The sequence below is a fragment of the Nicotiana attenuata genome, unplaced genomic scaffold (genome assembly GCF_001879085.1).
Source record: "Nicotiana attenuata strain UT unplaced genomic scaffold, NIATTr2, whole genome shotgun sequence".
NCBI classification, from domain to species: Eukaryota; Viridiplantae; Streptophyta; class Magnoliopsida; order Solanales; family Solanaceae; genus Nicotiana; species Nicotiana attenuata.
The window spans coordinates 28,708-54,617 of NW_017674887.1; the positions used below are offsets into that span (position 1 = coordinate 28,708).

The 25,910-nt window shown below is 35.1% G+C and overlaps 1 protein-coding gene and 1 pseudogene across 1 annotated transcript; one reads left to right on the forward strand and one right to left on the reverse strand.

The window, feature by feature from the left end:
- Window positions 1-859: 859 nt before the first annotated feature.
- Window positions 860-12,089, forward strand: LOC109219413 (linoleate 13S-lipoxygenase 2-1, chloroplastic-like). The gene is made up of 10 exons (XM_019383875.1): window positions 860-1,296; window positions 3,703-3,971; window positions 5,899-6,136; window positions 6,743-7,066; window positions 7,296-7,381; window positions 7,746-7,856; window positions 9,746-10,047; window positions 10,173-10,439; window positions 10,669-11,009; window positions 11,518-12,089. Exons 1-10 carry the CDS (start codon window positions 945-947, stop codon window positions 11,934-11,936), a joined length of 2,709 nt encoding a protein of 902 aa, XP_019239420.1. The 5' UTR covers window positions 860-944; the 3' UTR covers window positions 11,937-12,089.
- LOC109219412 lies at window positions 11,926-25,910 on the reverse strand (annotated as a pseudogene).

Genomic DNA, 25,910 nt, shown 5'->3' on the forward strand with positions numbered 1-25,910 from the left:
ATTTAGTCATAATAGGGAGGAGATGTTGTACTTATAAATTCCTATATAAGGGAAAGGGAATTTCACTTGTAAGGACACGTTCTGATTATTATTGGAGTATACTTATTTACTTTGCTTTAAACCGATTACTTTACCATTTTTTGTCCTTATTTCATTGCTAAGATATTCTTTTATTTGATTATCAATAGCCCGAGTACTTCTAAAATAAGCTTTGACAGAAATTCCTATTTTCTGGTTAAACACCGACACGCATGCACTTGGCGACATTTTCGGAGAGTTCGAGTAACATAGTTTATGATACATTAATATCTACATGTCCTCAATGTTTACACCAAAATTACTAGCATTAATCTTTAAAAATAACTTTTCCAAAACAAAATTTTTCACAAACAAATACTAAAAACCATTTCGTATATATGGATAACAATTTTTTCATGAAAAATGATTTTCATCGTACGCTCAAAGTAGAACTGTGAAGTTTTCCTTGTTCTTCTCCTTATACTAGATTATCCACTTTTTTCTTTTCTATATTACTCCTTGCAATCGATTAATTTGAGATTTATAGACACAAGTTACTTTTTTTTTTTTATAAAAAAAATAAAGCATTTCTCGATTTGTACATGTCATCCTTGCACAGCACCATGTTAATCTTCTACTGTATCGTTACCAATTTTTCGGATTCTCCTAAGGGACAAGATACAAATTACATATATCTACACGTTTATCATCTGGAATGATCTGTAACCCTAATTGCCATGCAATAGCTAGAGCTACAAGCCAAAGACATCACATAAAAAATGAAAAAGACTCCTTACTTACCCCAAGCTAAGCCAAAAAATGTCATCTATATAAAGAGAACCCTAAGCATAATTCAAAGCAAATCATATATCCTCTTAACCTTAAATCCCACAACAAAAAAAAAAAGAGAAAAAGAAAATTAAAGAATGTTGAAGCCTCAGCTTCATCAAACATCAGAATCTAAAAAAACCCTAATCCCATGGAGTGCTACTAAGTCATTCACTTCAGGAGAAATCTTAGCCTCTTTTCCCATCAATATTTTAAGTAAAAACATTAGACAAAATCCAAAGAAGAATTTTAGGGTTCATTATTATGCTGCAAATAGCACAAAAGCTGTGCTTAGTTCTACTGAGAAATCTACTAGTGTAAAAGCAGTGGTAACTGTCCAAAAAACAGTTGGAGGCACTAACTTAGCTTGGACAAGGGGACTTGATGATATTGGTGATTTGCTTGGTAAAACACTCCTTTTGTGGATTGTTGCTGCTGAGTTTGATCCTAGTAAGTGTTCTCTTTTTCCATTTTTTTTTCCGGTGCACGGGTTGGAACGAGGAGCAGATCCAGAGTTTAAACTTGATGGATTCAATCAGTTTTAAAGTTTTTAGCATTAAACTCATTGACTTTTGAAACGTATATCTAGAGAAAAATTCAAAAATAGCCAAATTTACAAGTGGTCATTCAAAAATAGCTACAGTTTCAAAAGTAATCGAAATTTAGCCAAAGATAAATCTGAACGAAAACGCTGTTCAAAATCCGAAAAAATTATACTGGGAGTTCCAGTATAATATGCCGGTCCAGCATAATATACTGGAGATTGGAGCACGGTGCTCCAATCTCAAGTATATTATATTGAAACTTTCTGCGTGTTGGAGTTCTAGCATAATATGCTGGAAGTTCATACATAGGTGCACCGATCTCCAGTATATTATGTTGGAACTTTCCATGTTGCAGCAAAATAGTGGCTATTTTTCAATGACTTTGTAAACGTTGGCTATTTTTGAATGACCAGTGCGAAAACTGGCTAGCCCGTGCTATTTTTACGTATATCTATGCTTCACTTAAAAGATATTGTGGTTCAATAGAACCAAACACGTTTGAACTAAATTAATTAAAGTCTATCCGCCTTTAGAGGCGAATCTAGGATTTGACTTTGATGGTTTCAATCCTTTATGTTCTCATTACTGAATTATATTATTGTATTCAATATTTATTGTACTCTTGCAATTATGAGTTTAGAACTTAATATTTGTTCATAAGTAAGTATTTTTTACATATATATTTTGTTCTATATATAAAATATGGTATTCAATATTTGAGCCCGTTGACACTAAAGTGGATGGTTGGAACCGGTACATATTTCCTCCCATCCTCCTTTATAGGAAAAGTAATAAAGATTTGGATTTAAACATACAGAAGTACCAAGATGATAATTTTCAAAAATTTCAAAAATTAAAGGACGTGCATTAGGCAGTATGGGCTATGCATTGCTAGATGTGAAATTAGATTAATTTCAAACCAAGACTTAATTAATGATACTACATATATTCAACTTGAACTATATTAAATTGTGGTGAATATGAAATGAAAATATGAAAGAAATAATTAAGAATATGGTAGAAGAATACATAAAAAATTTAATATGAAAGGAACCTCTCCTTTTTCCGTTCCTTTTTAATCTTTTAGTCAATGAATGAATTAATGCAACTGGGAAGTGGTTTGCTTGAGGGTGTTATTTTCTAAAAGCTCTTTTTTTTTCCACTGTCAAATTCAATCAAAATACGAGTCTACGACTATATATTTTCACAAAGTTTTTTTGAAACGGAAAATTAATTTTACTCCTCCTGTTTTATTTTACGTGAACTTGTTTAATTGAGTACAGTGATTAAGAATAAAAAAATACGGAACTTCTAGTCTTAAGCATGTTATGAGATTTATATCACTAAAAATAATATTATTAAGGATAAAATCAAAAATTTAAAGTTAAGTTAATTCCAAATATTAAAAAAATAAATATCATTCTTTTCTAAAAGACTAAAAATAAAAAGGAGACAATACAACGTGGAATAGAGTGGTACAAGAAATTTCCTTCTGCATACATTAAATATTCAAATCAGCATCTGTTGTCTAACCTTTTATGATAGTGAAGTAAATAATTGTACTTTTTTTCCAATTAAGTTTTAAATAATTGTACGTTAGATAAGCCATTTGTGGATGCTATTTCGTTTGCTCCGTCTATCGCATTCACTCAGTTTCAACGTACGAATGTAACGTGCAAAACTGAAGCAAACTGTAATTTGATCATTTTTTTCAAAATTGAAAACAATTTATATAATTAACTCAATAACTTTGAAAAATAAGTATTTCAAACTACTAGCAAGTGAAAACTTTTACAGAACCAATTTTTGGCATTATATATCTTTAATAAAATATCCTCCCGTACATAGCACGTTATAGGGTTTACAAGTCGGCTCCTTTTTTTTTTTTTTTTTTTTTTTTTTGACGAGCTTGTACATAAAAGTCTGTTCACTACCTTATCTTATAAAAGACAAAAAAAAGCATATTTATGCAAAATGTCATGCAATATCTCTTTTATGCTAATTGCTTGCTTTATAATATGTTGTTCAACTTCTTCCTCATTTTCTCACTATAAAAAAACTAAGAATTAGCTACTAAATTCGTCGCTAATCTGTTGCTAAATAGTCTGTAGCTATTAAGTTTTTTTGGTAATCCGTCATTGAATTGGTTTAGCGACGGAAATATGATGTTTAACAACATCGTTAATTCCAGTTTTTTTTTAGTGTCTTAATTCCTAATAGAATTTCCTCTCTTGTCTTGCAACTTGTATTTAATTGTTATTCTTTGAATATAATTAATTATATATTTTGTCCTCTATTATCTCTTTTAAAGAGACTGGAATAAAGAAACCAAGTATTAAGACGTTTGCACATCGTGGACGAGATGTGGATGATGACACACATTATGAGGCTGATTTTGTAATTCCTGAAGACTTTGGGGAGGTTGGAGCAGTTTTAGTAGAAAATGAGCACCACAAGGAAATGTATGTCAAGAATATTGTAATTGATGGCTTTCCCCATGGCAAAGTTCATATTACTTGCAATTCTTGGGTTCACTCCAAATTTGATAATCCTGAAAAAAGGATTTTCTTCACCAACAAGGTTTGCAAAAAATTCCCTCTTCATTTATGCTTTTTTTATTTTACCATACTATCCTATTAGTATATTGTTGGAAAAAGAATTAATAATGATTTTTCTCATAGTAGCCTAACAATAAGAATTGACAAAACCATAATAGGTGATCTAAAAACGTGAGTTTTTTCACAAATATTTCGGAATTTAGACATGCTTTTTTCATCCAGAATAAGAAATTACTGGTAGATTGATTTTCATTAGACCTATTAAATGGGTCGATCTGACCCGAACTTGAACCCGAACCCGTTGACTCTTGGTCTGTGGGTCCTTAACCGGGCCAGGCCGGTTCACTTTCTTATAGGGGCCGGTTCGGATTTGACCCATTAATAAAAACATATTGACCCGACTCGGACCTGTAACCCGTAATCCCTTAATCTCGGGCCCTAGTGGGTTGAATCCAATTTAATTAAAAAAATTAAAAACTAATAGATGATAAAAATTCCAAACTTTATACATATATACGAACTTGAAATTACTAAATTTTCTTGAAGCCAATTAGAATAAAAAAGAAAGAAAAATCATACTTTATTTACATTAAAACTTGAGAAACATATGGAATTCGACTATTTCTATAACTAATAGTCTAAAAATATGAAACACATGAAATTCGACTATTTCGATAAGACGTCCTCATAGTGTCTGGTACTATATTCTTTCTTCAATTTTTACCACTTGTCTGAATATGTATTTGAGCTGGTCCGTGACGGTTGATCCGTGGGTCAGTTACCAGTTCGGATCCGGTCCGATTCAGTGGGTCAAAATATTATAGCACGGCCCAGGCCCCTTAAATTAATGGATTGGTCCGATTAGGATTCCGTGGGTCATGAGTCGGTTAAAGGGTCAATTTTAATGAGTTAAGTGGGTCGGTTCATGGGTCGACCCGGCCCATTTGACAGGTCTAATTTTTATATATAATGGACGAGAATATGATCTAACTATAGAAGAAGTGATTCAAGTTATATTTACCAGGTTACTGGTTAATACATATTATATTGTAGAAGTTTACTTGTAGTTATATTATAATCAGTGACTTGATTGTATAAGCTTAAATATTAAACTCGTAAAAGATTTCCTATAATAAAGAGTTTAAAGTACCCCTAGTATGTTTTACCTTCTTTTCTTCAAAAGCTAAAAAGAATTCTAAAAATCACGTCCACATCCATATCGAATTGGCACAGTTGGAATATTGGTCGATAATAAAAGATTCAATTTTAGTTCATCTGGTAACTGCTTAATAATAGACGATCTTTTCGTTAGTACTGGACCACATATATATAGAGATAACTGTTTAATAATAATCGATCTTTTCGTTAGTACTGGACCACATATAGGGGTAGCATGATATACTAAACTCTAACATCGGCTCTTATGCACGCAGTTTTACTATGCATTTTTACAAGAGATTGTTTTTGTAACTTAAAACCCTATAATTTCCTGATCACGAAAAAAATCTTATCGTTGCGTCAAACTCCCTTCAGTATGAGACCACACATATTTAATTTTTACATATAACAGTGGTCCATTCCAATATTAAATATATACTTTTGTTTTTGTTTCATCTCACTTATAAATTCGACAAATGTACCAAAAAGGTATATTGTGGACCTTGTGGTCCTATTAATTGCATTTATTATTATTACAAACACATGCTGCTCTTCTTGTGTACATTTCTTGTAGCAACATGCTTTTGTCTAATGGGTAAACAACAACATGCATGCAGTTAATTATCTAACGTTAAAAATAGTCTACTGACACTTAGGTAACTCCTAGGACCCATACGAGAAAAAAGAAAGAGACTCTACGTCACATTCGCGATCCTTTCTCGGAATAAATTAGTATAATTTGATATTTACTGCTTATTACTAATAGAGTTTTGTTCTTTTGCCCATGACAGTCATATCTACCATCTCAAACACCAAGTGCAGTTAAGAGATTAAGAGAAAGAGAACTTGTAATAATGAGAGGTGATGGATATGGAGAACGTAAACAATTCGAGAGAATATATGATTATGATGTTTACAATGATATTGGAGATCCTGATGCTAATGATGATGCTAAAAGACCAGTACTTGGTGGTCAAGAATTCCCTTATCCTAGAAGATGCAGAACTGGTCGCCCAAGGAGCAAGACAGGTANACACGAAATATAAAAAAAAAAATATTTTTGAAACTTATGGTATAAAAGTCATAAAAAATTTTATGGCAATAAATCATTACATTGAAAGTAAAATGAGAAATATAAAGTTGAGTCGTTACTAAAAATATAATAATATGTTACGTATACTTTTTAGAACTGACTAAAAAGAAAATTAGAATGTAACTTAAATTAGGTCAAAAGGAGTATATACTATTTCTAAATAGAGACTTATATATGATGACACTATAAATAATTTTTATATTGCTATATTATTTTATCCGTTGTAACTGATTGTTTGTCATATTATCCAAGTGCTATATTTACTTATTATGGACTATTACCATATTTATCTTTTAAGTGGTATAATAATGTATAAAATCTGTTAAATTTATAAAATTAAACTTGGTTGAATCTAAATTATATACAATAATCGTGTATTTTCTTTTTACATTCTCTGTAGTTTTACTTACTATAACATAACATGTTACCATGATTTGCATTTTATCAAACTGCTTGTTCTAAATAATTAAAAAACTGTGAGGATTCAAGTTATATTATATTAATAATATAACAAAAACTTATTTGTGGTTGCAATATTGCAGATCCATTATCTGAATCAAGGAGTAACTTTGTATATGTACCAAGAGATGAAGCATTCTCAGAAGTGAAGAGCTTAACATTCTCAGGCAACACACTTTACTCCGTTCTGCACGCGGTGGTGCCGGCGTTGGAGTCCGTCGCCGTCGATGATCCGAACGCCGGATTTCCACATTTTCCGGCCATTGACTCACTGTTCAACGTCGGAGTCAGACTTCCACCACTTAACGATAAAAGTAGCCTTTTGAATATCATACCAAGGCTCATTAAGGCCATTTCTGATACTCAAAAAGATGTCTTGCTCTTTGAAACCCCTGAATTGCTTCAAAGTAAGTCGTGTTGCTCGGATCCGTCAAAAATTCATATAAATCAAATATTATATCGAGAACTTATGTTGCCCGGATCATCCAAAATGATGTCACATCCATCTGGATCTTCTAAAAATGCATAATATATATCTGTTGGAAAAGAAAAAAAAACTACAAGTAGTATTATTGCACCTTAGGTAAATTTCTTGTAAAAATCTAAGGTTATATATATTTTTCAACGTTATTGCAGGGGACAAGTTTTCTTGGTTTAAAGACGTGGAATTTGCTCGTCAAACCTTAGCTGGTTTGAACCCATATAGTATACGCTTGGTTACGGTATGATTCCCCTCAATTAGTTATCATATTACTTAATTATTGTTTTAGTGCTACTCAAAATCTTTCTTTTTTTCTTGTTATAGAAAGATTATTGCTCCTTAAAATAGGCCGTTTATATATTATGGTTAAAAGATCAAATTATTGAACACGGAACTAAACGAAATTTTTACATAAATAGCCGATCACATTTGTTATATACTTTTCCTAACCAGTAAACATCGGTTATACAATTATATATTGTTGTACACATTATATATGGATTATACATATAATATATATTTGCTGATTAATGTTAGTTTAAACAGATGAGTAAACGGCTATTTTAGGTTAATTCTTTGAACTAAAATACTTCATGAAAAACCAGGAATGGCCATTGAAGAGCAAGCTAGACCCTGAGATATATGGACCTCCTGAATCAGCAATCACAAAAGAGCTAATTGAGCTAGAAATTGCAGGATTCATGACTGTTGAAGAGGTATAGGCAAATACTTTTTTTTTATAATGAGAAAAATACATTATTTATGTTTTTTTTGTGTCTGTCGGGCCAGCTAGCGTTGGATCCCTTTATTTGCACAAATGGCTTTTTTGAGGCCAGTCTTTAAATTATGGCCTCCATTAGTCCAATAGATAACCATTCTCAGGGATGCTATTTAAAGATTAGCCAGTACTTATTTTGTCCTGAAATTTTAAACTAAAAATCTTAACTTCAGGACAATTCAGAACATTTTTATCTTGAAAATTTGACCTGAAAAACTAAAATTCAGGACGCACAGACTAATTTTTAAATAGCAACCCTTTAGATCGGCTACGTGGTATCATTTCTACGAAAAAGAAAAGGATTCATCGAACCACTTTTAAAGGCAAAATTTATTCCATTGGACTTACGGGGGATATAATTTAAAGGGAAATTTTCATAAAGCACTATCTTTTCGTAGTAATTAGCCATCTATATATGCCATTTGCTATATTACGAATTATAGATACCTTTTATGTGGTTATAAGATGTATTTGATGAATTTAAGCTATTGTATTCATGAATACAATAGCAAAAATAGGCGTGAATCAGGGAAGTCCAGCTAATCAGTTGTTGTATTCGACTGTATTCATGGAGTGAAACATGGGATTACAGCTGGATAGATTATTGTATTCTACTGTATTCGGCTGTATTCACAGCGTGAAATAGGGGATTATACTAATTTTTAAACGGAAAGTGAATCAATTAACATAATAGACTCCTAATATAAGTCAGCAAACTCAATTATAACACACAAAATTTGTATTTTCAGTTATAAAAAAGATTCTCAACCAAAAAATACCCCAAAAACAAAGCAATCTTCAAAGAAATTATATAATACATCTGAATACATAAATTATATTAATTAAAAAAACTTATGAATACATTCATGGCATATAGCGAGATAGTGAATACGATGAAATACATAGAATATAGCGGAATACATTGAAATACAATAGAAAAAAAAGACAGAGAATACAATAAAATAAATGGAATACAACGAGATACATTGAATTACAATGGAAAAAAAGACAATGAATACAATGAAAATCATGAAAAAACAGCATAATACGTTGAAATTACATTGAAATATATTTAAAAAAATGCTCTTCTTCATCGCGAAAGAAAGAAATCGTCATTTAGTGGATCTCCAAAACCGAATCCTCTTTCCACGACCGCCATCTCCTCGTTGGACTTAAAATTATGAGCAATATTCCTATGTTGAAGTTGATGAAAATCTCGAAAATTTTAAGTACTACTCAAACGATCAGAATCTTGAACTTCTTGTTTCCACCATAGCCTTTAGTATGCTCTCTAGTATGCTTTTTATTGTTGCATTGTCATAAGCTGCCGCCAACTCCTCTACTCCATAAGAAGACAAAGCAAAAAGAATGAAAAAAAGTTGATTAGAGTATAAAGGGAGGGGAAAGTGGGAAGGGATAGAAAGAAAATCGGTGGAAGGAGGAGGAGATCGAAAATTTTAATAGGATGGGGGAAGAGAATGTGATGTATCAAAGTAGAGAGAGAAAGAAAATAGTGTAACTGATTAGCGTATTTAGTGGCTTAGGGCTAGGAGGTAACCAAAATTAAATATTTTTCTATAAACCTTAAAAGGTATCTTTAGAATATAATTTTTTTAAATGGTATTTATTTAAAACAAATAAGGTGTTAACTTTTGCTATAGGAGATAAAAATTCCTAATTTAAACAGTGGCCTCAAAAAAGGCCATATAGTGCAAATAATCCACTGTAAACTGTAAAGTCTGTGTCCTTTACATGCTTAATTATACATGATCTGTACATAGTCTTCCTTCTGCCTTAACTAAATCTTGAATTATACATAAATTGCAGGCAGTTAAACAAAAGAAGCTGTTTATTCTAGATTATCATGATTTGCTGTTGCCATATGTGAACAAAGTGAATGAACTCAAAGGAAGAGTGTTATATGGATCAAGAACTTTGTTTTTCTTGACACCAGATGGCACATTGAGACCTTTGGCCATTGAGTTAACAAGGCCACCTGTACATGATAAACCTCAGTGGAAAGAAGTATATTGCCCTACTTGGCATGCCACTGGTTCTTGGCTATGGAAGTTAGCTAAAGCTCATGTTCTTGCTCACGACTCTGGCTATCACCAGCTTGTTAGCCACTGGTAAGTGATCAGGACACATGCATTATATTCGTGGCCGCTTTCTAGTGTTCATAGTTGAGTGATCGCTCCCTATCTGACTGGAAAACGTCGTAGGAATACTAATACTTTGAAATTGGTTTTTGCAGGCTAAGAACTCATTGTGCTACAGAGCCATACATCATAGCAACAAATAGGCAACTTAGCGCAATTCACCCGATATACAGATTACTGCATCCTCACTTCAGATACACTATGGAGATAAATGCCTTAGCTAGAGAAGCTCTTATTAATGCCAATGGCATTATTGAGAGTTCATTTTTCCCTGGAAAATATGCCATGGAGTTAAGCTCTGTTGCTTATGATCTTGAATGGCGATTTGATCGAGAGGCACTCCCTGAAGACCTCATTAGCAGGTAATTCACCATCAGTATATTTTAACTTGTCGTAGCAAGTTACCTTACCTGTCTAATTTTTCATGTTACTCGTCCTACTTATTACGAAGAATTACATGCGATTATGTTTTAAGTGATCTGATAGTATAAAAATTTCATAGACAGTATATAGAAGTAAAACTCATACTAAGTATAAGAAGCGTTTGTTTTGTCCTTCCAAATAACATGCTATTTGTGCAAATTTTAACAGGGGAATGGCTGTGAAAGATCCAAATGCACCATATGGTTTGAAACTAACAATAGAAGATTACCCTTTTGCAAATGATGGTTTAGTACTATGGGACATCCTTAAACAATGGGTAACAGATTATGTCAACCATTACTATACAGAAACCAAACTCATAGAATCCGATACAGAACTCCAAGCTTGGTGGACAGAGATCAAAAATGTCGGACATGGCGACAAGAAAGACGAGCCGTGGTGGCCAGAACTAAAAACCCCAGATGACTTAATTGGAATTATCACAACAATAGTTTGGGTAACTTCTGGACACCATGCAGCAGTTAACTTTGGCCAATACAGCTATGCAGGTACTTACCTTAGCCTTTTGCATTAGTTTTTCATATTAGTAATTTCACTTATTATGAACGGTTGCTTTTGTAGTTCTTTTAGGAGATTTGCTGGCGTAAAAGTTCTTTTATAGTTACAATGAAACATTACTTATAGTAAACTTTTAGGTGAACTGATAGTGTAAAAACTCTTTTATGGTGCCAGTATATGGAAGTTAAACTCATTTTTGAAAGAGTTTAAGTTTCATGCACAACAGATTCACGTCATTGATAAGGTTATTACGAGTACATCCTTGATAAGCATTAATAAATAACTTGACAAAAATGGTTCTCCTAACCAACATACGAAAACATATTAAACTACACCGATATCGTAAAAAATCTTTACATTATTTGTGTAAATAAAAAGGAAATAAAATGCACTTTCATAATCCCACTTTCTCAAAATTTGTTAAAAATGAAAGTTTCATTTTCTACTATGTTGTCCTCAAATCATAGAATATTGACTGATCTGCTATTGCATGTGTAGGCTACTTTCCAAATAGGCCAACAACTGCTAGAGCAAAAATGCCAACTGAGGATCCAACTGATGAAGAATGGGAGAATTTCTTGAAAAGACCTGAGGATGAACTATTAAAATGCTTCCCATCACAAATGCAGGCAACAAAAGTCATGGCAATTTTGGATGTTCTATCAAATCATTCTCCAGATGAAGAATATATTGGAGAGAAAATAGAACCTTACTGGGCAGAGGATCCTGTGATTAACGCGGCCTTCGAAAAATTTTCTGGAAGATTGAAGGAACTTGAAGGGATTATTGATGGTAGAAATGCTGATAGCAATTTAATGAACAGAAATGGAGCTGGAGTTGTGCCATATGAACTGTTGAAACCATTTTCTGGACCTGGTGTTACTGGAAAAGGTGTACCTTATAGCATTTCCATTTGATTTTCTAGACATGAATTTTGTAATAAGATGCAAGTGAAAGAAAAATAATGCAAACCAAATATGCTGTTTTTAGTTCTTAAATGTGATATGAATCATATGAATTTGCAGAGCCTAATCGCTCTGCAAATTCCAATTCCAGGCTTTGCAAGATTGTATCCTTGCTTTGAATTGTTGCAAAATGTTATACTGTTGTTTCTTTTACTTTGGTTATCTTTATAACACAGTAAAGTCGAGATGCAGATATAAAACTATGTGCCTCCAATTGAATAGTGAATCATTAGTAATAAAGGGTGGAACTGCTTCCATGAATTTTGTGCAGATCATACAATTTAAAGAACGTTAAACATGAAAGCGAGTAACATAACTTGAGTATTTAAATAGTAAGACATACAGAGGAGGTGACTGCACATAAATGAGGCTGATCTTAAACGCGAGAGATATTGAGGGTAGTAGTGCTGGAATTTTATGGGCATGGTGGAATAGACACTTCAATTGATCCTTCGAGCATTTGAGTGACCTCATCGATGAATCCTCCTGAATGCACCAAATACCAACCATCACGAACCTCTCGAGCTGCTTCTTGTCATTCAAGGCCTCAGTATCAGTTTCTGCAAGAGCTTCCAATTTTCCTTCCTGAAAGCAATCCAAAACCCAATCTGTAAGAATTGCTTTTGATCCATAGCTTTCCTCATTCTCCAAACTTTTCCGGCAAGTGATGATTTCTAGTAGCAATACACCAAAGCTGTAAACATCCACCTTAACTGTGACCTGACTATTCCTGAACCATTCTGGAGCAACATATCCTCTTGTTCCTCTAATGTTAGTAAGCGTTCGTCTCTGGTTAATCATCAGAAGTTTAGCCAATCCAAAATCTGATATTCGAGCAACATAATAATCATCTAGAAGAATGTTTTGAGGCTTTATGTCACAATGGATAATCTGTGTACTGCACTCTTAGTGGAGGTATGCAAGTCCTCTTGCGATCCCCATTGCAACTTTTGTCCTTTGGCTCCAACTAGGTTTTGGATCACCAAAAATGAAACTTGCAAGAGTGCCATTACTCATATACTCATAGACCAACAAACGATGAGATCCCTCGTCACAATATCCAAGTAGACGGACCAAATTTTTGTGATGAGTCTGACTAATTACTTCAGCCATGAATTCCTTTTCCTTTTCTGCTTTCTGTGCAACTCTATCCAGCTTCTTTATAGCGACTACATTTCTTGAACTGATAGGCATCACCCCTTTGTAAACAATCCCAAAGGCACCCCTGCCTAGCTCTTCCTTGAAGTCTGCTGTGGCTTCGACAAGTTCTCTGTATGTAAAACTATGACAAATAGAGTCTGCTACATGACTTATGTGGCGTAATGTTTTTGCTTTCTTTTTATAAATGTGGAAGAATCCCCAACAAAATACACCAATGAAGAGAACGTTCACCAACACAGCTACCTAAGAGCGTGGACGACACAACTGCCCAATTTCGCCAATTTTTGCTTTGACGAGATCCTGGATTTGGAAGGCCAGGGCTTAGAGGAGGAACACCATCTTTTCTGACTTTGATAAAACCTATTGATTTCAAACTGGCGTCTATTCTTCCATTCGACATTGGCAGCTTCTTTTTCCAGCAGCTAATGCCTTTATAAATGGCAACAGCACAAAAACAATCATTCAGGCAAGCCCTTTGGCAGTCTTGTTCAGTAGAAGGGCTAATCTTCCGAAAGTCAGAGGTTGGCCAAGCAATATCACGAACCGTGACAATATTGTAAACATCTTCAGGTGAACCCCTCCCAATTTCATGACAACTTTGAATAAAATCTTGCTTGCAATCGCCATAAACATCGTTTGGATCAAGCAGTGAATATCCTTGTGGACAATTACAAACTGGCCTGTTGTTTGTACCAAGACTACATACATTATTGTACCCACAAGCCCCAGTTCCTTTGTCTCCGTTAATGCTGACACATATATTATCAGGTTGAGACCACAGAATATTCCAGCCACTGCTATTAGAACTCCTTGAATGATAATAATGAGTGAGAACTCCATCGAAGTTAAGTGTCACACGATGATAATTTCCCGAAGCTGAAGGAATGGATCGCGGAGTAAGATATTGCCTTTGATTGTTTCTCTTCAACACATACATCATTCCATTCTCATCAAAAACTAATTTATCACCAGAATTGGTTACATAAGAATATAATTAAATAATTAGAAATGTAGTCTTCCTTACCGCTTAAACTTTTATATGAGTTAACACACAATTCATCATAGTATCAGAACAGCAAGAAGTCACGGGTTTCATATTGCGCTGTTATCCAAAAAGGCAAAAAGTAAAGATCAATATCATGCGTTTGGCATGTGAAAAAAAAGAGTTATACCTACACATGAGGGGTGTGTGAGGTGTAATATACAATGAAACAACTAAAACAAGTTGACGTCAGTTATATATGTCATACAATCACCCCATTTAAACTCATCTCGGGCCAAGATTATACAAAATAGTAGTACTAGAAGTTCTTTATATATTTTCTACTGATATATAAATCTTTTATAGAACGTGTTAAGACATAATATAATTAAATAATTGAAACTGCATTTCCAATTCAACACTACCTTGTGAGAAATTACCTTCTGATCTTTGAGAAACAAGAAAGCTTCCTCTTTCCAATATTTGGTTTGGCAACAAAGTGTCAATTGGATTTCTAAAACTTTCCCACAATGGATCAGTAGAATCATTTCCCATAATAACAAAATTTCCAGTATCATTCATAAATCCATGGTCAATATTACCAATAACCAAATCAGTTCTCCAAATTGTATTGCCTTGTGTATCGCTAAGTATGAGACCACTTTGAGAATCAAGCTGTAATCTTGATCCACGTGGCACTGGATTACTGATATTTGCATGCCACACTATGGTTTTTTCTGTTGTGCGCTACTGTGTTAAAACACAAAATCAGAAAACTGTTAGAAGAATAAAAGAAACTGGAAAAACAGTAAAGAATAAGAAATATTCCGAGTCCACAATTTGCTTGTGTTTCCTTAAGGAATTTTAACCCCCTCACACGTTGCCAAAGTAATGGATTAAATCCTCCCAGGATGAAACGGAATAAACCTTCCTGCAACAGTGGCAATACAAACTGCAGGATACCAACAAACTCAAAGAACGGAGCAAAATCACACTTACGAATTTGAGAGAGAGAGGCTGCGAATTCGAATGCAGTATTTTTTTTCAGAAAGAAGGAAGTTCTGTAGTGTTTTGGTGTGTTTTTGTATATTAAAAACGAAGCCTTGCCTCAGAATTTATAGGCAATTATTGGAAGAGGTGTGATGTCTGTTCTGGAAAAGGTGTCTGTTCAGATTTTACGCGCCCTGCCGCGGTCCTACCGCGGTTACGCCAGGACCGCGGCCAGAGTGGTCCTCTGAATCTGTAGAAGTGTTCTGGCCTATCCTTCTGAATCTTCAGCAGTGATCTGGCATTTAATTAATTATTAAATAATTAACTAAATAAATTTTGTCCAAAAATAATCTTATCGATCGTTTGACAAATCCAAATCCAAATCCAAAGCCAAAGCCAAAGCCAAAGCTGAAGCCGAGCCGAGCGACGACGACGGCGCGAGGGTTCATTCTCTTCAACTCCTTTTAAGAGCTTTAAGAAGTGATTCTATATATAAGCACACAAATGTAGTTGTCCCACCAATGAGGGACAAAGTGCAAGTCAAAAGCTCACTTCATTCAAATTTTCATTTCCCTCCATTTTATTTCCCGCCATTTCCAATTCACACTCTTAGACTTTAAAGCCCTAATGCTTAAAGTCTTTGAAGCCCAATGCCTTTAAAGTCCAACAATCCCCCACATGAATGAGAATGGCTGTAACAAGAATGATCATAGATGAAAGCTGTGTGATTTGCAAGTAAGGATTAATCGCATCTGGATAAGTAGGTTTCCCTTTGAACTTTCCGTAGTGAACATATATCGGATATACTCGGTCAATCGGTAGATTTGATATCTTTGAACCGTCGAACTTTAGTGTATACCTAGACAACCATATGTCACACAACCAACCCTCAACCGTCTTTTGGTTCTCATTGTTGTGTTTTCAGCCATGAACACCGCCTGGTTTCATAAGTGCGTAGAGAATTGGCCTTACAGAATTCTCATTGAAGCGGCTTCCACTTCACACTTACATAGGTGATTCCTAAATGTGTAATCCTTTAGATTGACACTATTTGATAAATACCACATCAAACTTAGGTAATCATTAAAGAACGTGTAAGGTTCTATCCTTGTTACTGAACATTTTTTTCATCACGAGAAGGGACCAAAGATTTACTTTGACAATGTTGAACCGGTCAATCACAACTTTGTTTGAGCTCCTTGAACCTAGATCTCGGAACATCCAAAATTCTAGGTAGAGTTACCGCCATGTTGACTTGTCCTCGGCCATAGTCCCATTCCCTTAGATGATTTCTCAACTCCCTCTCTAGTTAAGCCTTTTGTAAGCGGATCCGCACATTATCCTTTGATCTTACATAATCAATAGTGATAATTCCACTAGAAAGTAGTTGTCTAACGGTGTTATGTCTTCATCGTATATGACGAGACTTTCCGTTATACATAACGCTCCCTGCCTGTCCTATTGCAGCCTCACTATCGCAATGTATGCAAATAGGAGCCAAAGGTTTTGGCCAGAACGGAATGTCTTCTAAGAAATTTCGAAGTCATTCAGCTTCTTCACCGGCTTTAACCAAAGCTATAAACTCTGATTCCATTGTAGAGCGAGCGATGCACGTTTGTTTGGAAGACTTCCAAGATACTGCTCCTTCACCAACATTAAAAACTATATCCACTTGTGGACTTTGTTTTTGTTGAGCCGGTTATCCAATTTGCATCACTATATCCTTCGATAACCGCAGGATATTTATTGTAGTGCAAAGCGTAGTCTTGGGTATATTCCAAATATCCCAGAACTCGTTTCATTGCCACCCAGTGATGTTTGTTTGGATTACTTGTGAATCGACTAAGTTTACTTATTGCACAAGCTATATCAGGTCGTGTACAGTTCATGATGTACATTAAGCTTCCCAACACACGAGCATACTCCAATTGAGACGTACTTTCACCTTTATTCTTTATAAGATGATGATTTAAGTCAATTGGAGTTCTTGCACTTCTAAATTCCAAGTGTTTGAATTTTTCAAGTACCATTTTCACGTAATGTGATTGAGATAAAGCTAGACCCTAAGGAGTCCTCTGGATTTTAATTCCTAGAATTACATCGGCAACTCCTAAGTCTTTCATATCAAACTTACTAGCAAGCATACGCTTAGTAGCTTGAATATCGGCAATATCTTTGCTCATTATTAGCATATCATCAACATATAAGCAAACAATGACTATATGATTTGGAACGTTCTTGATGTAAACACATTTATCACATTCATTAATCTTAATATTGTTTGGTCAAATTTCGTATGCCATTGCTTGGGTGCTTGTTTTAGTCCATAAAGGGACTTAACAAGTCGACACACCTTCTTTTCTTTTCCCGGAACCACAACCCCTTCAGGTTGTTCCATGTAAATTTCTTCCTCTAAATCACCATTTAAGAAGGCTGTTTTTACATCCATTTGATGGATTTGAAGATCATACAAGGCGGCTAACGCGATTAGCATCCGAATGGATGTAATTCTTGTTGCCGGCGAGTATGTGTCAAAATAGTCAAGACCTTCTCGCTGTCTAAATCCTTTGACAACAAGTCTTGCTTTGTATTTATCAATAGTACCATTGTCTTTTATTTTCTTCTTGAAAATCCATTTAGAACCCAATATTTTGTTACCTGGAGAAAGATCAACCAATTCCCGGGTATGGTTGCTCAATATGGATTCTATTTCACTATTGACAGCTTCTTTCCAATATTGTGCTTCTGAGGAAGACATTGCTTTCTTGAAGGTACGAGGCTCATTTTCTAGCAGGAAAGTCAGAAAATCTGGACCGAATGAAGTAGATGTCGGTTGACGTTTACTTCTTCTCGGTTTTTCCTCATTAGGCATACCATCTGTTATTTTCTCCCGAGGTCGTTTTGACTTTTGGTAGGTCACTTCACTTTCCTTTTTATACGGATAAATAGTTTCAAAGAATTCAGCATTATCTGATTCTATTATCGTATTAACGTGAATCTCAGGATTTTCTGACTTATGAACCAGAAAACGATATGCCTTGCTATTGGTTACATATCCAATAAACACACAATCAACCGTTTTTGGACCTATATTAACCCTTTTAGGTTTAGGAACTTGTACCTTAGCTAAACGCCCCCACACTTTGAAGTATTTCAAGCTGGGCTTCCTTCCTTTCCATTTTTCATAGGGAATGGACTGTGTTTTACTATGAGGTACACGGTTGATTATTCGGTTAGCTCTAAGTATAGCTTCCCCCCACAAGTTCTATGGTAAACCAGAACTTATCAACAGCGCATTCATCATCTCCTTCAACGTTCGATTCTTTCTCTCCGCAATTCCATTAGATTGTGGAGAGTAAGGGGCAGTTGTTTGGTGAATAATGCCATTTTCCAAACATATTTCTTCAAAAGGAGATTCATATTCGCCACCCCTATCACTTCTTATCATTTTGATCTTTTTGTTTAGTTGTGTTTCAACTTCACTCTTGTATTGCTTGAAAGCATCAATTGCCTCATCTTTACTATTAAGTAAATAAACATAGCAATATCTTGTGCTATCGTCAATAAAAGTAATAAAATACTTTTTCCCACCACGAGATGGTGTTGACTTCATGTCGCAAATATCTGTGTGAATTAAGTCTAAAGGACTTGAATTCCTTTCAACGGATTTATAAGGATGCTTAGCATACTTTGATTCCACACATATTTGACATTTGGAATTAATGCAATCAAATTTTGGCAATACTTCTAAATTTATCATTTTTCGCAATGTTTTGAAGTTGACGTGACCTAAGCGTGAATGCCATAAAGTGTTTGACTCAAGTAAGTAAGACGAAGCATTAGCTTTATTGATAGGAACTGCTATTACATTTAGCTTAAAAAGGCCCTCATTCAGGTAACCTTTTCCTACATACATATCATTCTTACTTAGTACAACACTATTGGAAACAAAAATACATTTGAATCCATTATTGACAAGAAGTGAGATAGACACAAGATTCTTGCGAATTTCTGGAACATGGAGAACTTGGTTTAGAGTCACTATTTTTCCCGACGTCATCTTCAACGCAATCTTGCCAACTCCTTCAATTTTGGCTGTAGACGAATTTCCCATGAAAATTGTCTCGTCGGGTCCTGCGGGGGCATAAGAAGAAAATAACTCCTTGTTAGCACAAACATGGCGGGTGGCTCCAGAATCTATCCACCATTCTTTAGGATTTCCTACCAAGTTGCATTCAGACAACATGGCACACAAGTCCTCCATTTCTTCAGCATTTTCAACCATGTTAGCTTGATTCTTCTTCTTCTTATCATTCTTTGGTGCACGACAATCCACGGCCTAATGCCCAGATTTTCCACAGTTGTGACAATTACCCTTGAACTTTTTCTTGCTTGGGTAATTCTTTGGTCCAGAAGCCTTCTTTCTCTTCTTATTTTGTGGCGCCTCCTCAACAATATTAGCCCTTATTATTGTCGAGTTTCCACGTGACTTCTTTTCAGCATTTTTGTTGTCTTCTTCTATCCTCAAACGAACAATCAAGTCTTCTAGTGTCATTTCCTTCCGCTTGTGTTTAAGATAGTTCTTAAAGTCCTTCCACAACGGAGGTAACTTCTCAATGAAAGCGGCGACTTGAAAGGCCTCATTAATGACCATACTTTCAACAATAAATTCATAATTAATAACAAGATAAATCTTATTAATAAATTTATTGATTCGGGTCATACCTTCAGCAAGGAGGTCATGCACAATAACTTGTAATTCTTGGACTTGAGTTATGACCGACTTAGTGTCAATCATCTTGAAATCCCCAGTCTTGTACTTTTTCTCAAGCGCATTCCATAACGCTTTTGATGTTTCCATGACACTATAGACATTGTACAGGCTATCTTCCAAACAACTCAAGATGTAGTTCTTGCACAAGAAATCAGAATGTTTCCATGCTTCAGTTACAACACATCGTTCGTCATCTGGAGTGTTTTCAGCCAGGACCGGAGGATCCTCCTTGATGAATCGCTGCAAACTCAACGTAGTAAGATAGAAGAGCATCTTCATTGCCAGCGTTTTGAAGTCGATACCGGAAAATTTTCCGGGTTTTTCTACTGGTGCCATAGCATGAGCAGGAGTTGAACGGCTTGACGAGGCAGCCACATTGGTAACAGTAGCACCTGTTCCCGCAACATTTCCACTAGTTTGGTTTTTATTCGTCATTTTTCTGTAAAGTTGGAAACAAAACAGAACTTGGTTAAATCAGTGAAGTTTTGATATCTTCAAACTGAATACCAAACCAAACATACAACACGTAACAATGGTGAAGTTTTTATATACTTCAAACCCGTACGTTTATTATTCTGGTAAAGTTTTGATATACTTTAAACCGGACAGAACAATTATTGGAGTAGAAAGCATGAAAGCTTTAATCTCCAAAACAATATACAAATATAGATAACATTTTTAATATATATTTCAACACAGAAACGTTAGTATAAAATAAAATTCCTTAAGCTTGTTGTGCGCTACTGTATTAAAACACAAAATCAGAAAACTGTTAGAAGAATAAAAGAAACTGGAAAAACAATAAAGAATAAGAAATATTCCGAGTCCACAATTTGCTTGTGTGTCCTTAAGGAATTTTAACCCCCTCACACGTTGCCAAGGTAATGGATTAAATCCTCCCAGGATGAAACGGAATAAACCTTCCTGCAACAGTGGCAATACAAACTGCAGGATACCAACGAACTCAAAGAACGGAGCAAAATCACACTTACGAATTTGAGAGAGAGAGACTGCGAATTCGAATGCAGTATTTTTTTTTCCAGAAAGAAGGAAATTCTGTAGTGTTTTGGTGTGTTTTTGTATATTAAAAACGAAGCCATGCCTTAGAATTTATAGGCAAATATTGGAAGAGGTGTGATGTCTGTTCTGGAAAAGGTGTCTGTTCAGATTTTACGCGCCCTGCCGCGGTCCTACCGCGGTTACGCCAGGACCGTGGCCAGAGTGGTCCTCTGAATCTGCAGAAGTGTTCTGGCGCGGTCCTACCGCGGTTACGCCAGGACCGCGGCCAGACTATCCTTCTGAATCTTCAACAGTGATCTGGCATTTAATTAATTATTAAATAATTAACTAAATAAATTTTGTCCAAAAATAATCTTATCGATCGTTTGACAAAGCCGAGCCGAGCGACGACGACGGCGCGAGGGTTCATTCTCTTCAACTCCTTTTAAGAGCTTTAAGAAGTGATTCTATATATAAGCACACAAATGTAGTTGTCCCTCACCAATGAGGGACAAAGTGCAAGTCAAAAGCTCACTTCATTCAAATTTTCATTTCCCTCCATTTTATTTCCCACCATTTCCAATTCACACTCTTAGACTTTAAAGCCCTAATCCTTAAAGTCTTTGAAGCCCAATGCCTTTAAAGTCCAATATTTTCCTGTATTTCTGCATACCATATACAAAGCAAGAATTAATCTTTATCTTGATGTTTTTGGAACCCAAATGCAAAATCACCAGATAGTGAAAACCATGGGGTGGTTTCATCTGTTGCAGTAAGAGAAGTGGTAGTAGCTACTCTGCCATTATTTTGAGCTAAATTGTGTAGTGGAAAGAGAAACAAAAACAATAGAAGAAAAAAAAGAGAAGAAACCATTGCAAGAAAACTTAAGATTTGTTACACAAATCAAGAACATTACAGACAGAACAAAGTTGATGGGTTTTTATTTTATCTATATAAAATAAATGTAGATGGGATTTTATTATTATTTTTTACTATGAAGACTTTAGAGTCAAGTTCTAATTTTCTGTTGTTGTTAATGTTTGTGTCCTTTTCAGGGGCGGCCCTTCCATAAAGCAAATAAAGCAACCGCTTTAGGCCCCGTATTTGTGGGGGCCTCATTTTTTGTTACACCTAATAGACTATGTATAAATTTAAAAAAGAGTTTTGTATAGTGAAAAAGTTTGATTTCTGTCTACCAAGAAAATTGCACTTGAAATGAATATCGAACCCGAATTTCGTAAGAAACGTGTGATATATAGGAAGTAATAATTTGATACAAATATTGATAATGAAATCTCAAAATCTTTCAAAGAATCCTTTAGAGTTGATTACTTTTATGCATAATAGACGAGGCTATTTTTTCACTTCAAAATAGATTTGGACAATTTGAAGCATATGAAAATATTTTTGGTTTCCTATTTAGCAGTAAAAACTAATATCACTAGATGTTGGAAATTTGAAAAAATATTGCCTTAATCGTGAATGTTCCTTAAAACGTAATAATCAATTCGATATTGATGGTTTAGATTTATTTTCTGAATTAAAAGTATTAAGGAGAATAGTACAATTAGAAGATAACAGTTTAGTTAATACACTTAAATAAAAATATTTAATTCTTTTCCAAATGCCTAAATTGCTTATGGAATAATGTTAATAACTCATGTTACCGTTGCTTCAACGAAAATAAGTTTTCAAAATCCAAATTGATAAAATCTTACCTAAGAACAACAATGGCACAAGAAAGATTAAATGGATTAGTTATATTTCAATTGAGAAATACTTATTAGGAGTTATTGATTGTAAAAAAATTATTAATAACTTTGTATATAAGAAAAGCTAAAATATAGATTTCAAATAAATAATAAAAAAAAATTAAAAAGTTAAGGCCCCTCATAAAGTTTGGCTTTAGGCCCCAAAATTCATCGGGCCGGCTTTTCTTAGTTGGAGTGCACTAATTGACCAGTTGAATAATACTGTTTTCCCTTAGCCGGCCTCAAGGAAGATGACTAATAACATCATGAAGGAAAATATAATTTTCTAAAACAGTGTTATAAAAATATGAAATCTATAACTTTAGCCTTTGTCCTTTTCTTAGTTGGAGTTAGGAATGGCAATAGGGCGGTGTCCGTTACAACGTTTGCGGAGCGGTGCCGGTTACAGCGTTTGGGGAGCGGGGTGGGTTAGCGTTGAGTACTGAGATCTTGATGATTAACAAATTTTGTTCAGATGCAATGTTCGAAGAACCAGGTCCTCAACGTAACTGCTTAGCTGTTCTAAGAACCAACCCCTCAGGATAAAAGACCAGCTCCTAATGATTGATGATTTTACGTCTTTGCAAGACAATAAATTTATCTCAAACTTACCCAAGTCCGAGTTTGGTGGAAGAAGGCTGCTACACATGATAAGCGCTATTGCCCAAAAAGATACGAATAAATCAATGAGAGACAAGGGCCCCAAGATTTGTGGAGTCCTTAGAACAGTAGGAGCCCTATCAAATGAGAAGATGACTATGCATAGGACTCCTAGAAGATCTTGGAGTCGAGGCATTATCCTTTTGGACTACTGAGGATATCCTTTCATACATCAACTGAAGAACTACATTTGCACACTCTAGTCGAGTATCAATGTTGTGTTCTTCTTGAGTTAGTCTAGTGAATGTATTTTAGGAAAATTGAGTTGTAAACAAAGTGTCACAAACAATTAGTAGTTGGAGTGAGTGTTTGCTTTACATGTTAGAGTAACTTGTAAATCAAATGGTCAGAGTACACGAGAGTATTGAATTACAGTCTTGTAATCGATGTATTTTAGCTTATTGTTCTAGTGGAGTTGAAGCTGAAAATCCTGAAAGTACAAGGGGGGGGGGGGGGTGAATTGCTTATTTTAAAAAAACTTTTATAAGTAGGTGACTAGTTTACCAATTAGTTGACTGGAAATAAGAACATGATAATAGTAAATACAGAAATAAAATACAGGAAACAAAGACACCAAGGTTTTGATACTGGTTCGGATTCAATGTGAATCTTATTCCAGTCCCATTGGGTTTCAAGGTGTTCTCTTTCAGTGGTTGATATTTCTTGAATACAGAATGGATGATGTAGCATTACACCAACATCTTAATCCCTATGTCTCTTTTCTTTTCTTGATACAATGCCTCACCATTGTTTATCTCTTTTTCTTCTCTCACTAATTATACACCAGATCTAACAGAACTACAATGCTTGTTTGGAGTAGAACTAAAAGAGTGAAGCTTGTTCATTCAAAGTATGTTCTTTTCAAGTCCGGAACATCTGTATATATATACTTTCATGTGGCCTTCGAGAATCTTGAGAGATTGTGAACCCAAGGGAGTTGATCCTTAAAATGGATCATAAATTGATTCTTTCCAAGAATAAGGTCAAGTTTCCATTGATCTCCCTTGATTATGGTCTTGACGAGCTTTCCATCAGCTAGGCATACTTTGTTTTACTTGACGTATCCACCGGATCCCTTGATTTCTGGCTTCATTGATTTTCAGTGATCTCGTTCCTCTTTGATTTGGGGCCTTCCAATAATAGTTTCCGTCAATCTCTGAGTGATTATTCTTGCCGGATCTCCGCTGCTTCTTCCTTTTTCATTTCTGATCATTGATTCTTTTCCTTGTTTGCTTTTGGACCCTCCGTTAATAGATTATTTTCTTGATCTATTCCTGACTGGTAGTGCTTCTTGAATCCATTTAATTTATTCCTTGTGATCCTACACCAAATGTAATATATTATTTTTCATCATTGAAACCCATAAGTAACAATCTCCCCCTTTTTGATGATGATAAAGTAATACATACATATATATATAAACAGCAGTTGACTTCCTTGTAGTTGCTGTAGTTGACTCCCCCTTAATGAGTGCTGCATAATTCAGTCGACTCCCCCTCAATAAGTGCTGCCTACTTTCGTTAACTCTGCGAACGGTTAGGTTCTTTAGTCGACTCCTGCAACGTACCTGCAATGTACAGTTCTTTCTCCCCCTTTTTGACATCAGCAAAGAAGGGACTTACAAATACTAAAACAAGCAATGTAAAGACAATCACATCCTAGGCAATCATTATAGATACTAAAGCAGGCATTATAGACATGCAGAGTTTTAGGAGAAATAAGTAAAAGTTGTATCAACGGCTGGTTATCCAGTCCAAAACAGCAAAACACAAAAAAATTGTTTGAAACTTCCACAACTAGCGATGCAAGAAGTAAGTAAGAGTGTTGCAAATCGCCTCCTTTATTCGTTCAAAGCTGGCACTGGCTGAAACTCTCACCCCATTAATCCTGTCATGCACTTTCTTGAATGCTTTGACTGCATTTTCTCCAAGTCTGAGAATTTTAACCCTCATCTTTGAAACATCAGACCCTGTCTCCTTGGAGATTGTATGGATGTCCCCAACAGTGGACTGAGTGGTAGCAACAAGATCCTTGATGATGGTCAGCTTCTTGTCAATGGCAGCTAGTTTCTCAGCAAGATCAGGATCACTTGCATTGTGATGAGAAACAAAGGCTTAGGTCTTGGGGTCAGGTTGAACGTTCTTGACTTCACCTTCCTGTTTCTTCACCCAGGAGCCCTTTGCACACACATAACCCATACCAGCAAACGCTCTAGAATTGTAGGATTTTGAAATAGAGACATAAGGGTATTCCGAGATAGAGATATTGAGGGCTTCCAAGATGTGAGTGATAACCATACCATAGGACAAACTGGTGGGATCATCAGCACTTTCTATCATGAAATTTATGACCCAAGAGGATAATTTAATTTTGAGTTTGGTCACAAGACAGTAAACAAGAAAGGCATCTCGTTGAGAAAAGGTGGAGAATGATCCAGTACGAGAAAGAAGAGTGGTTGCAACAATGTGGGTCAGAACTCGGGTTTCAGAACTAACATCACTGGGACCTAACTGGTTAGGAAGGAAATCAGATGGACACTCAGCAATACAACGTTTTGCTTGATCGAAAGAAATTTCTAAGTCATCAGGCCAAGTATTCTTGAAAAACAT